General features: G+C 51.5%; 1 protein-coding gene across 6 annotated transcripts; it reads left to right on the top strand.

Moving 5' to 3' along the window:
* Nucleotides 1-3,120: 3,120 nt before the first annotated feature.
* Nucleotides 3,121-10,694, top strand: LOC141998739 (uncharacterized). Of its 6 annotated transcripts, none has more exons than XM_074971738.1 (5): nucleotides 3,121-3,442; nucleotides 4,095-4,181; nucleotides 6,532-6,559; nucleotides 6,591-6,712; nucleotides 7,098-10,694. In XM_074971738.1, the coding sequence occupies exons 4-5, from the start codon at nucleotides 6,703-6,705 to the stop codon at nucleotides 8,117-8,119; spliced, it is 1,032 nt and encodes a 343-aa protein (XP_074827839.1). In that variant the 5' UTR covers nucleotides 3,121-3,442; nucleotides 4,095-4,181; nucleotides 6,532-6,559; nucleotides 6,591-6,702; the 3' UTR covers nucleotides 8,120-10,694. The 6 variants fall into 6 exon arrangements, with proteins under 6 accessions (XP_074827839.1, XP_074827835.1, XP_074827836.1 ...); XM_074971734.1 differs by having other exon boundaries at nucleotides 7,095-10,693; XM_074971735.1 differs by lacking the exon at nucleotides 6,532-6,559 and adding an exon at nucleotides 6,473-6,500 and having other exon boundaries at nucleotides 7,095-10,693.
* The last annotated feature ends 1,737 nt before the right edge of the window (nucleotides 10,695-12,431 follow it).

The raw sequence follows: 12,431 nt of genomic DNA, 5'->3' as shown, positions 1-12,431 counted from the left end.
GGTGGATTAGCCACTGGGCCAACGGGGCCTGTGCCCAGGGAACATGGCCAATTGAGGGTCCTGGAAAAATGGGCACACTCACACCCCAACCTGCTCTGCCTGCCCGGTGCTCCTCCTGGGGAGCACGGTTGGGCTGGAGGGGCTTGCCCAGCTCCACCCACCCAGCACTCCTTCTGGGGAGTCAGGGAAGCCCCTGTGCCCGGATTCCGCTCCCCGGCAGGAGTGCCTGGCAGGTCGGGCAGGGCAAGCCCCCGCACCCCAACCCCATTTCACCCAGCAAGAGCTCCAGGGGTGGGGGTGGGGACAGCAAGCAGAGGGGTGGGGAGGGGGCCCCACTTGCTCTGACTCAGGGCCTCACAAAACCGTAATCTGCCTTTGCCCACAATTTATGTTGGCTGCCACTGCAGATGGCACATCCCATGTGTGGCAACTTTTCTCCCCTCTGCGCCTCCTTATCCCAGGGTGGTTTCCTCCTTTACCCCACCTACCCACCCACCCCTCCTCTTAGAGCAGGGAGCAGATTTCCATGGCCAGAGAGGGCAGCAGCCTGAGCAAATGTGACTTTTCCAGATCTCCGAGGGGGAAAGGACCAAATTTCCCCCGGGGGAGGGCTGGGAAGAGCTGAAGTGAAACATGGATGTTAATTTGCAGCCTGCCAGGCCTGAAGGCAGATGGGGGAGGTTCCTAAAGGGGCTTTAGTATATTTCACACCCTCAACTTCCTTCATGTGATCCGAGAGGTGTGTAAGGGATGCAGCACCACCATTCACTTGGTCGAAGGGGAGACCGCCGAGATCCCGATCCGGAGCGGAGTTAAGCGGGGCTGTCCCCTCAGCCCCATCATCTTTAACCTCACCATGGAGCTGTTGCTGCAAGCGATCTCCAATGGCACAGATGGCTTCAACCTCCACGGTGAGAGGGTGAGCGTCCTGGCTTACGCAGATGACCTGGTCCTAACTGCGGACGACCCCAAGAGTCTCCGAGGTATGCTAGATGCCACCAGTCAAACTGCCAACTGGATGGGGCTCCGCTTCAATGCAAAGAAGTGCGCAACTCTCCACATCGATGGCAGCAAAAGGGACTCGGTGCAGATGACGGGGTTCCAGATCCAGGGCGAGCCTGTCATCCCCCTGGCAGAGGGGCAGCCATACCAGCACCTCCGCACGCCGACGGGTTTCCATGTCCGGCAGACACCCGAGGACACCATCCAGGAGATCTTGCAGGACGCCACCAAGATCGACTCCTTCCTGCTGGCACCGTGGCAGAAGAAAAATGCCCTGAACACTTTCCTGATCCCCCACATCTCGTTCGTCCTAAGAGGATCTGCCGTGGGGAAGGTACCCCTCAACAGGGCAGACAAGATCGTCCGGCAGCTGGTGAAGAAGTGGCTGTTCCTTCCCCAGAGAGCCAGCAACGAGCTAGTCTACTTTGCCCACAGGCATGGCGGTGCCAACGTCTCCCGCATGGGCGACCTGTGCGATATTGCAGTGATCACCCATGCCTTCCACCTGCTGACGTGTCCTGACGCTATGGTAAGGAACGTCGCAGCAAATGCCCTCCATGACATGACAAAGAAGCGGATCGGCAGAGCCCCCTCCAACCAAGACATTGCCACCTTCCTGAACGGCTCCCTGGATGGCGAATTCAGATGGGATGGGCGTAACATCGCTTCATTGTGGTCCCACGCTCGCAATGCCACGCATCGCCTGGGGAAGCGCATCGGCTGCTGCTGGGACTGGTGCGAGGAGCACCAGGAGCTGGGAGTCCTGGTGCCACAGATCAGGTCCGATGACAACACCATCATCACCCCGAGCACCAGGGGCATGCTGGAGAGGACCCTGAAGGCAGCCATCCACTCACTGTACATGGAAACCCTGAAGCGTAAACCGGACCAGGGTAAAGCCTTCGAACTGACCAGCAAGTGGGACGCCAGCAACCACTTCCTCACTGGGGGTGGCTTCACCCATTTCACCGACTGGCGGTTCATCCACCGTGCCCGGCTCAACTGCGTCCCGCTCAACGGAGCCGCCTGCCACAGGAACCGAGACAAGCATTGCAGGAAGTGCGGCTACTCCAACGAGACCCTGCCCCACATCCTGTGCAGCTGCAAGCCCCACTCCAGAGCCTGGCAGCTGCACCACAATGCCATCCAGAACCGCCTCATGAAAGCCATCGCACTGCACCTGGGGGAGGTCGCCGTGAACTGTGCCATCCCCAGAACCGAAAACCAGCTGCAACCTGATGTGGTCATCACCAACGAGGCCCAGAAAAAGATCATCCTCATCAACATCACGGTCTCCTTTGAGAACAGGACCCCGGCCTTCCACGAAGCCCAAGCTCGTAAGCTGGAAAAATACGCCCCCCTTGCCTACACCCTGAGAACGAAGGGCTACAAGGTGCAGATGGATGCCCTGATTGTCGGAGCCCTGAGTGCCTGGGACCCCTGCAACGAGTGTGTGCTGCAGACCTGTGGGATTGGTCAACGCTATGCATGGCTTATGCGGTGCCTCATGGTTTCAGACACCATCCGATGGTCCAGGGACATCTACATTGAACACATCACCGGCCACCAACAGTACCAGGAGGGGTGAGCCGGAGCGACATCGTGCATCAACTATGAGAAAGGGGCTGAGAGACTTTTTCCATATGAACTGGAACCATAAACTCACTGAACATTAATCCTCACCAAATGAGGGTAAATCCATCCTCATCATCGTATCCACTCGTACTCCACACCTGACCAGAGCCATTATATGAACAACATACCCTCCTGTCTCAACGTCTGTACTTTGACCCGTTAACCTTTTACCCCTAATCGGGGATATTGCAGATTATATATTCCTTACGCCACCCGATCCTAAATCCTAAACGGAACTTCGCACCCCCTGATAATCGGTATGTCATTCCTTGATAACCAGAAACTTCTATGCTTAAACTCTGTACCATTTTTTTAAATTTTAACATCATCTTAATAAAATTATTAAATCTATTTCACACCCTCATTTCCCCCCGGCCCCTCTTTCCCTGCGAAGAGATGCTCTAGGCTTTGGTTACAGCTGGTCCCGAAGGAAGGCTGCTGCCGCCCGAGTTGGTATCCACGGGCACAGGAAACGGCTGGCTCAGCTGAGAGCGGTTGCATCCGGTGCTGGCAGCAGCGAGAGTTTAGGGCTCCCAGAGCCACAATCCCAGTGATCGCAGCAGAGGACAAGACAGTGCGCGGCTCCTGACCGGTCAGTGATCACCGCTGCTGGAAGAAGCTGCGCCTGCTACCTCCATTGTGAGCCAGGCTGAGCCGCTGCCGCTGCCCAGCGGGGTCTGTGCGGGGAGAGCCCTTCCCTAGCGCCCCCTGTGCCCAGCCGCGGGGACTTTCTGCGGTGGGTGGAACCAGCCCCTGGGGCAGCCCAGGCCTCTGCCGACACCAGCCCCTGAGCCGGAGCCTGCAGGTGAGGGGAGAGACCCGGGGGAAGGTCTGGGGCCGGGCAGGAAAGTGACTCTGCACCAACGGCCCCTCCTCGCCCCAGCTCTGCTCCCGGGGCGGGGGTCTACGAGTCCCAGAGCTGCTGGCCTCCCTGACCCCACCCCGGCTCTGCCCCCTGAGCGCCGGCAGGAGCCGAGCCAGCGCCGGGAGAGCGACCGCCCCGGGCCGGGCCAGGGACCGAGTCTCCCAGCCCGAGGGGAGGGGAGGGGGCAGGAGGGAGACGGGGGCAGAGACTGGCAGGGGCAGCAGGAGCAATCAGCGGGGAGGGAGGTTCCCGGCTCCCAGCCCTGCAGCACCCCGGGCAGATTGACTTCCCTGGGAGAAGGGGAGGAGCAGGGAGAGGAAAAGCCAGTTCCTGCCTCTGCCTGGCGCCCGGGCTGCTGGGGGGATCCCCTAGAGCGGCTCCTTTGGTTGGGTTCCTTTCTAGCATTTGGGGAAAGTCTTTATGGGTTTAGAGAGCCAAGGTGGGGGAGGGGATATCTTTTATTGGACCAACTTCTGTTGGGGAGAGAGAAGAGCTGGAGCTGCGCAGGGCTCTTCTTCAGGTCTGGGGCCAGGTGGGGAAGTCACCAGGCATTTTTCCAGCATTGCAGTCAAGTCTCTTCTTTTGTATACAGCTTGGCTAAGAGCGCTCCCCAGAGACGAGCTAGCCAGGACCCTGAGATAACTGTAGCTGGACCAAGCTCAGACGGAGAAAAAGAAAGGTACATGGGACCATCTGCAAGGGCTCTGGGGGCTGTTCTAAGTGTGGAATGGGTGGGGGATGGCACAGGAGTGCCAGCGTGGTAGGAAGAGACAGATTGGACTCACAGGGTGTGTCTACACACACAAAAAATCCCTGCAGCAGTGAGTCTGAGAGCCTGTGACAACCTACTGGGGCTCACACTCCAGGGCTCCCCATGGTGTAGACATTCAGGCTCGGGCTGAGACCCTCCCCTCTCACCAGGTTTCAGAGCATGGGCTCTCGTCTGAGTTGGAATGTCTACACTGCTATATTTAGCCCCAGAGCGCAGTTGACATAGGCTCTGAGACTGGCTGCTGCAGGGGGGTCTTTTGCTTTGTGGACATCCTGGCAGACACAGTATGAGGGTGGATACAGGGAAGTGGCTGGAGAGGGGGTGATGGGACAGGGAGAGGTTACATGGCTTCTATCCCCTATTCCACAACAGGGCCCATCTCTTTCCCCCTTTATACAGCAACATAGCTAGGGGTGGAAGACTCGCATATTTATTGATAAATGTCAGTAAACATCTATTTCACAGACACAAACCAATGAAAAAATATTTCCCTCAATAATACTCAAATTTTACAAATAGCCAAAGTAAGAAAAATGCGGTTTGAAAACTTATTAGAGTGAAAAATCCAGTGACGTAGCCTTCTGAATTAGGCTCGTTACAAACAGACTAGTGAATGTACAGTAAAACAAGGCTTGATTTGTTGATTGAAGGATATTTACTATGTCTGTTCTGACATGTGATGCTGACAATTTAGCGGTTTTGAAAGCTTTACATTTTGGAATCTGAATATCTGCTGTCTTTAAATAATTGCCTGACCACCTCCCCCCCCCCCATTTCATACCACTGCGAAAATGTAAATAGATAAAAATCTAAAAATGTGCTTTAAAATAAACATCAATATTATCCATCAGAATTGTAACAAAATGAAAATTGAGTGCGACTAACCCGAAATATAGCAGACCGACAATTCTGCTGTAGTTAAGATTGAGCGTCATTTTCTGTTTAACAGTGGACTATGGTAGAACCTCAGAGTTACGAACACCTCGGGAGCAGAGGTTGTTCGAAACTCTGAACAAAACATTGTGCTTGTTCTTCCAAAAGTTTACAACTGAACATTGACTTTAATACAGTTTTGAAACTTTACTATGCAGAAGAAAAATGCTGCTTTCCCTTTATTTTTTTAGTAATTTACATTTAACACAGCACTGTATTGTATTTCCCTTTTTTTTTTTTTTTGTCTCTGCTGCTGTCTGATTGCGTACTTCCAGTTCCAGATGAGGTGTGTGGTTGACCGGTCTATTCATAACTCTGCTGTTCATAACTCTGAGGCGCTACTATATTCTGAGAGCGATACAATCAATCTGCAGATTGTCTTGAAATTTTCTGAGCCTCATATGGGTACTGGCGTAGTGATAATGTTCAAATCTGGGATCATTTGAGCAAGGATTTCCTGCGTAACCCCCCCGAAAAAGCAGTATTTTACTGAAAAACCCCCCAAGTCTCATTCAACTACCATGTTTCTTTGCACACCTAGGGCACTAACCAAATTGATCTCAGTCACCTGGGGTTTATCTCAGCTCGCACATGGCACCTAGTGCCCTTTCAGGAAAGCCATATTGAAAAAGTTATTAACATTAGAGTCAGGAACTTCAGGTCAGCATGTGCCAAAGTGAGGCACTTAGCAGAGTGAAATTCACATGTGCAGCAAGATCTGGGCACGGTTGAAACCAGAGGTTTTCCAGGCAGTGACAGGGGGTATACTGTGGTTATGGACCCTGACCCATGCACTGTGTGTTTGAACCCTGCCTTAGGCAGTTTTCAAGACAGCGTGTCCTGTGCTCCTTGCATTCTACATGGGCTTCTTTTGGAAACTGTTTCCTGAGACCAAACTTTCTGGTTTAAGAGCAATATTAAAGTAGGAGGGAATGGGGCAGATGGGGTGTATGTACCTCGCTGTGTTTTTAAACCAAGGTGCACAGATTTTGCATGTCCCTCTCTTCCCAGGATTGGGTCCATGCCAGGATAGGGCTTTGGTCTTGGCAGGTTCAGAAAGGTGTAAGAGGTGGCACAACTTCCATGCCAGAGTCAGAACATCCCCCAGTGTGTGGCACTCCCTAAATTGTCTACAGTGGGACCTGCCCATCTCTCAGGAACCATCTGACCCCACTAAGGGTCTCCAGGAATATTTTCCCACCCACTCGAGATATCTGTAAATGATGCTGTCTCCGACTAACTGGTCTCACCTGTTTCTCTTTCAGTGGAGCAGATTTTTCCAGTTTCCCAAAGGTAATACTGGTCTCACCTGTTTCTCTTTCAGTGGAGCAGATTTTTCCAGTTTCCCAAAGGTAATACTGGTCTCACCTGTTTCTCTTTCAGTGGAGCAGATTTTTCCAGTTTCCCAAAGGTAATGTGATTCCTATCTGGAACCAGAGACAGAGCTGTGAATCCCAAATCTCCAGGGCTTTGAGGAAAGGGAGATCCTTAAAACATGAACACAGGTGAGGAGTTGGTGAAACGGATGCAGAAATTATCGGTCACTGGAGTGAGTGGCTGGGATTCCCATAAAGGTTTTGTGCACACCCCAGTATTCTGCCTCATCTCACCCAAGTCCTCAGCAGGTATTGTATCCTCACAGCAGGTATTGCTTATGGCTTCCCATCCACCCTGAGGCCAGGCAGTCGCTCCCTTGCCATTAAGTGTTCAGATTGGCTGTGGAGGCAAAATTGGTCCCCTCCACTCTTCTGGCAAGGGATTTGGCTCCTGATTTTTCAGTCTCCCCAGCAGTTATTTTGGTTTGTTCCCCCCTTTCCCATTTCCCTTTTTGAGGGTTCCTTTCTCCATGGCAGAGGGAACATTTCATGTCTGGATTCTCTTTCCCAGCAGGTGATGGGACGGTGGGTAAGAAACAGGAGGAGAATCCACAGCAGGAAGGTCCTGAGCAAGTGGAACCATGTGGGACAGTATCGGGAAGATCCAAAGGGGACGTTTCCTTGAGTCCTGAGCAAGAAGAAGGCCGTGAGACTCAGCGCAAGTCAGAGAGGCAGAAGAGCAACCAGCAAAGGAAGAGAAAGGATGAATCTACTTGCCAAGGGAGAAATTTGGAGGATCCTAGTGAAATCATGGTCCAACCACGAGTCCACACGAAAGAGAAACTGTATAACTGCCCAGAGTGTGGGAAAAGCTTCGCTCAGATATCAAATCTCCTGGTACATCAGAGAATCCACACGAGAGAGAGACCCTATAAATGCCCTGACTGCGGGGAAAGCTTCACACTGAACTCAGACATTATTTCCCATCGCTCAGTCCACACAGGAGACAGGCCCTATAGCTGCCTTGAGTGTGGAAAATGCTTTGCTAATTTCTCATCCCTTATTTCACATAGGCGAATCCACACAGGGGAGAGACCCTATACGTGCCCCGACTGCGGGAAGAGCTTCAAGCGGAGCTCAGACCTTAGTAAACACCGGAGACTTCACACAGGAGAGACGCCCTATAAATGCCCCGAGTGCGGGAAAAGCTTCACTCAGAGCTCAAACCTGGTTTCACACCAGAGAATCCACACAGGAGAGACACCCTATAAGTGCCCCGACTGTGGGAAAAGCTTTAAACAAAGATTCAGCCTCATCGTACATCAAAGAATCCACATTGGAGAGAGATCCTATAAATGCCCCGACTGCGGGAAAAGGTTTAGTAACAGCTCCCAACTTATTAGACATCGACGAATCCACACAGGAGAGAAGCCCTATAACTGCTCTGAATGCGGGAAAAGCTTCAGTCAGAGCTGGGGAGTCCTTAGACATCAGAGAATCCATTCAGCAGAGACACCCTATAAATGTTCTGTCTGTGGGAAAAGCTACAAGGGGAAGGATTCGCTGAAGTCCCACCAGAAAGTGCACACAGCATAGAAGGTTCCGGGAGCTCTTCCTGTGGGGCAATGGATCTCAGCCTTCTGGAAGCATGTTTCATCTGAGGATGGTCTGGGCAGGGGAAGCAAACTGGTGGCTGGTCTGGGTTTCAGTGGAGGGTGGTCGGTGAGGGGAAGGGGAGGAAGAAACACTGGGTACTTGGTAGATGGGTCATTTCAGGGTAGATGGGGGGAGCAAGTGTATCAGTGGGGATACATTTCTGTGCGAGGGGCCCTGCAGGACTGTAGTTTATAGAATCATAGGACTGGAAGTGACCTCAAGAAGTCATTTAGTCCAGTCCCCTGCACTCATGGCAGTACCAAGTATTATCTCTAAACCATCCCTGACAGGTGTTTGGAGATCTTTAAGAACATGTTAGACAATAATGGAGATTTCACAACCTCCCTAGGCAATTTATTCCAGTGCTTAACCACCCTGACAGTTAGGAAGTTTTTCCTAATGTCCAACCTAAACCTCCCTTGCTGCAATTTAAGCCCAATTGCTTCGTGTCCCATCCTCAGAGGTTAAGAAGAACATTTTTTCTCCCTCCTCCTTGTAACAACCTTTTAAGCTTGAAACCTGTTCTCATATCCCTTCTCAGTCTTTTCTTTTCCAAACTAAACAAACCCAATGTTTTCAGTCTTCCCTCATAGGTCATGTTTTCTAGACCTTTAATCATTTTTGTTGCTCTTCTCTGGACTTTCTCCAATTTGTCCACATCTTTCCTGACATGTGGCACCCAGTTGGGGCCTAATCAGCAGGGAATAGAGGGGAAGAATTACTTCTTGTGTCCTGCTTACAACTGCTTACAATTAGTTATAAAACACCAAGAGCTGCTGATCTGAAGTGACAGGATGTCAGTGATGCTCAATTTATTTGATGTCTCTGCAGCTGCAGGGAGGCAGGGGACAGAGATCGGAGAATTCATAGGAATACATTCCCCCGAAAGGATTTTGCTGTTCCGGTGTGGGCAGTATGGTGTAATAGAGCAGGGGCTATTGGTTCTCTGGACTCCTGGGATCTAGTCTCAAATCTGAGTGGAGTGAGGGTAGAGAGCCTGGCAGTCAGGGCTCTTGGATTCAATACCCAATTGTGCCTGTGTCCCCTTGTGCGACCTTGGTCCATTCACTTTCTTTCCTCTCTGTGGGTCCATTCCTCCCATCTCTACAATGGGGATAATAGCAGATGCCCACCTCCGTGTGGAGGCGTCAGGGGTCGCTGATCATGGTGTGGTCAGTGGCTCAGGAGGACAGAGGTGCCAAGAGAGGGAAAATGTCATTATTATTATTATTATTACTGTATTGTATTATTCTCTGATACTCTCCTGTCCCTTCCCAGCTCTCTCTGTTGGGGGGACGGTTTTCCTGAGTTAGCTTGAGTCCCTTGTCCATGTTTTCAGGCAGGGGATTATGCCTGAAATAGCTTCCTGGGAAGGGATTCTCCCCTCCTCTGTGGACAGAGGGTGGGAGAGATGGGGTCTCATGGGTCTGTTTCAAGTTTCAGGGAGTCTTTATGTCTCTTTGATGTTTTTACCTCAGTAGGTTACTTTTTTGCCTAAATAAATGTCTAATAAAACATTCCTGGTCTGTCCTGGTCCCCCAGGAATTTCCTTCATTTTTGGGCTCTAGGGCCAGGGGAAAAGTTCCCCAGACCTGTTCAGTTTCCTTCCTGAGGAGGAATCACTTACTCCCCAGCCCTTCTGCTGACGTCTCTTGTGAGGGCTAAAGGTTTAATTTCAGGAGAGGGCCATGCAGCTCTCAGAGAACTCAGCTAATTTACCTTCTTCTTTGTGTTTCTGGACCATGTTGCAATTTGAAAAAAAACAAGCAAGTGCTGTGTACTTTGCATGGGTTTTATTAGAAAATATAATCAAGCAAATATGTAGATTAAACAAACATATAACTGAGGCTAAAACTATTCTAACTTCACTAAACGTAGACGGAGTTGATCATGGTATTGTTTCCGGGTTTTTTTGGATCATCGATTTCCAATCGAATTAATACCGCAGGTACTCAGATCCCGAGGCTGATGAAAGAAAGAATTGCTTTTAGTTAATCCTGCGGCAGGAGACCAAAGGAGGTGCCTTTAGTCTAACACCCTCTGTGACAGATGCAAGACCTTGGAAGTATGGAAACGTAAAAGACTATTGCAATGATATGTGCCATCGGCATTTTGTATCTCTAAATGTTATATGTACCTCTGGGAAGTAGGGATTATATGATTGCCCCATGGGGGAGGATAACTGAGCTTCTCCAAGAACTAAATCCAGTTGTGGTTAATTACTGAAGATCCCAGGGCAGTTAAACAGCCCAAGAGCAGCACCACTTCCTGGGATGACTTGCATAGACTGGCTCAGACCAGGTTCAAGAGGCCCAGGAGTCAAAGAAGGAGCGTGTGGTATAAAGGGCCGGCCTGAGCTGATTGAAATCCCTCATTATGAGTTAGTAGCCAAGAGGGCAAAACCCTGCTGGAAGGACTGGAAACCTAAGAGGGTCGCCCTGTGGAAGACGGCTGATAAGCTAGCATGCACGCAGACTGGTGGTTGTTTTATGATATGTGTTCTCTGTAATGTTTTTGTTCTAAAATAAATGTACCATGCTCCGTGAAAGCTGGCTGGTCACTGTAACCCTGAAAGCCCCTTCTGAAGTCCCCCAAAACCCGTTCTCACCCCAACAGGTGGCAGCATAACGTTCATGTTCAGCTCCCAACTGTCCCTTCCTCCCAGTGGCTGCAGTGGAGACAATTCAGGTAGGGGATTTTCAGGGGCCTGCTGGGGGGTTCATCCTGGAGCCAAATTTCCAGCCCCAGTTTTGCCCAGCCCCAACAAGTAGGAATAGAGTTCAAAGTATTTACCTGACTCTCACTGCCAGAGGCGAATACCACAGATAAATGAAGAACCACCCAGCAAGACCCATGGTTGATGCCCATTCCCCACATACACCCTGGTATCATTTGACTATCATGTGTTCCATGCATTTGGGAAGTTCATCTGCTTTAACAGTGCTGAGGTCCCAGTTAAGGAGCCCAATGTTTCTGGACAAACTATCAAAAGTAACAGCACCAAGAGCAACCAGTCATATTTAGCTGTGACACCATAACCAATCAGCTGCAGGGATTTTCTGTGAAGGGGTCTGTGTCATCACTCACCTCCTGAAACATGCCATAGCCTCACATGGATATTTGGAAAATAGATACACCCAGCAGCATCAGCCGTGGCAGTAGAAAACGGGAGATCGGGAATGCTATCCCTGGCTCTGGGAAGACAGTGTGGTGTACTGGTTAGAGGTAGGTTCACAAAAGCACTTATCTGTGGAACACTCAATCTGTGGAGAATCTGAAAGGCAGCCTGGCTGAGTTGCTAAAATTTAGCTCTAGCAGATTGGTGATCTGGAGTAAAATCCTGGCTCCCTTGAAGCCGGTTTGAAAACTCCCTTCAAGTTCAGTGGGGCCAGAATTTCACCAGTGGTGTCTATTGCCGTCTCTGTCTGAACAGACCTGGTGTGATCTTTCTGTTAATTTATTTGTAAAGTGAGCAGGTGGCAGCTCATGCGTGTTATTAACTCAGGGGCTTCCTGTCTCTCTGCCTGTCCAGCACAGACAGGCTCTCTCTCCCCAACCCTTCTCACGGAGGGGTGCACTGTGGAGGGGGGCCCTCAGATGAGAAGCTGGGCAGAGGATGCAGGAACAGTGCAGGGACTTACATGGAGTCATGGGGGTTATTGTTAAGAGGGACGAACACAGGGAGTGTGGCTGTGGGCGTCTGGGGAGGCAAGGCTGAAACCAGAAAGTCCAGAGGTGCCGGGACTCTGAACTGCCCAGCCCAGAGGTGCCAGGGCTGTGAACTGCCCAGCCGAGAGGTGCCGGGGCTCAGAACTGCCCAGCCCAAAGGTGCCGGGGCTCTGAACTGCCCAGCCCAGAGGTGCCAGGTCTGTGAACTGCCCAGCCCAGAGGTGCCGGGGCTCTGAACTGCCAAGCCCAGAGGTGCCGGGGCTCAGAACTGCCCAGCCCAAAGGTGCCGGGGCTCTGAACTGCCCAGCCCAAAGGTGCCGGGGCTCTGAACTGCCCAGCCCAGAGGTGCCGGGGCTCTGAACTGCCCAGCCCAGAGGTGCCGGGGCTCAGCCCTGGCAAGCCCTGGGACAATTAAGCACTGCCTCCCTCCACCTATTTCATCTTCTTGCCCCCTGCACAAATTTTGCGCATCTCTCCTCTCCCCCTTTAGCTCTCATGTATAGAAGGGAGCAGATTCGGAGAGCAGGTGAGGGCAGCAGGCTTCAGCAGATGTTACTAAGCATGCTCGGATTCCTGCACAGCT

The sequence above is a fragment of the Natator depressus genome, chromosome 14, assembly GCF_965152275.1.
Source record: "Natator depressus isolate rNatDep1 chromosome 14, rNatDep2.hap1, whole genome shotgun sequence".
NCBI lineage: Eukaryota > Metazoa > Chordata > Testudines > Cheloniidae > Natator > Natator depressus.
This window is presented reverse-complemented; position numbering and strand designations above follow the sequence as displayed.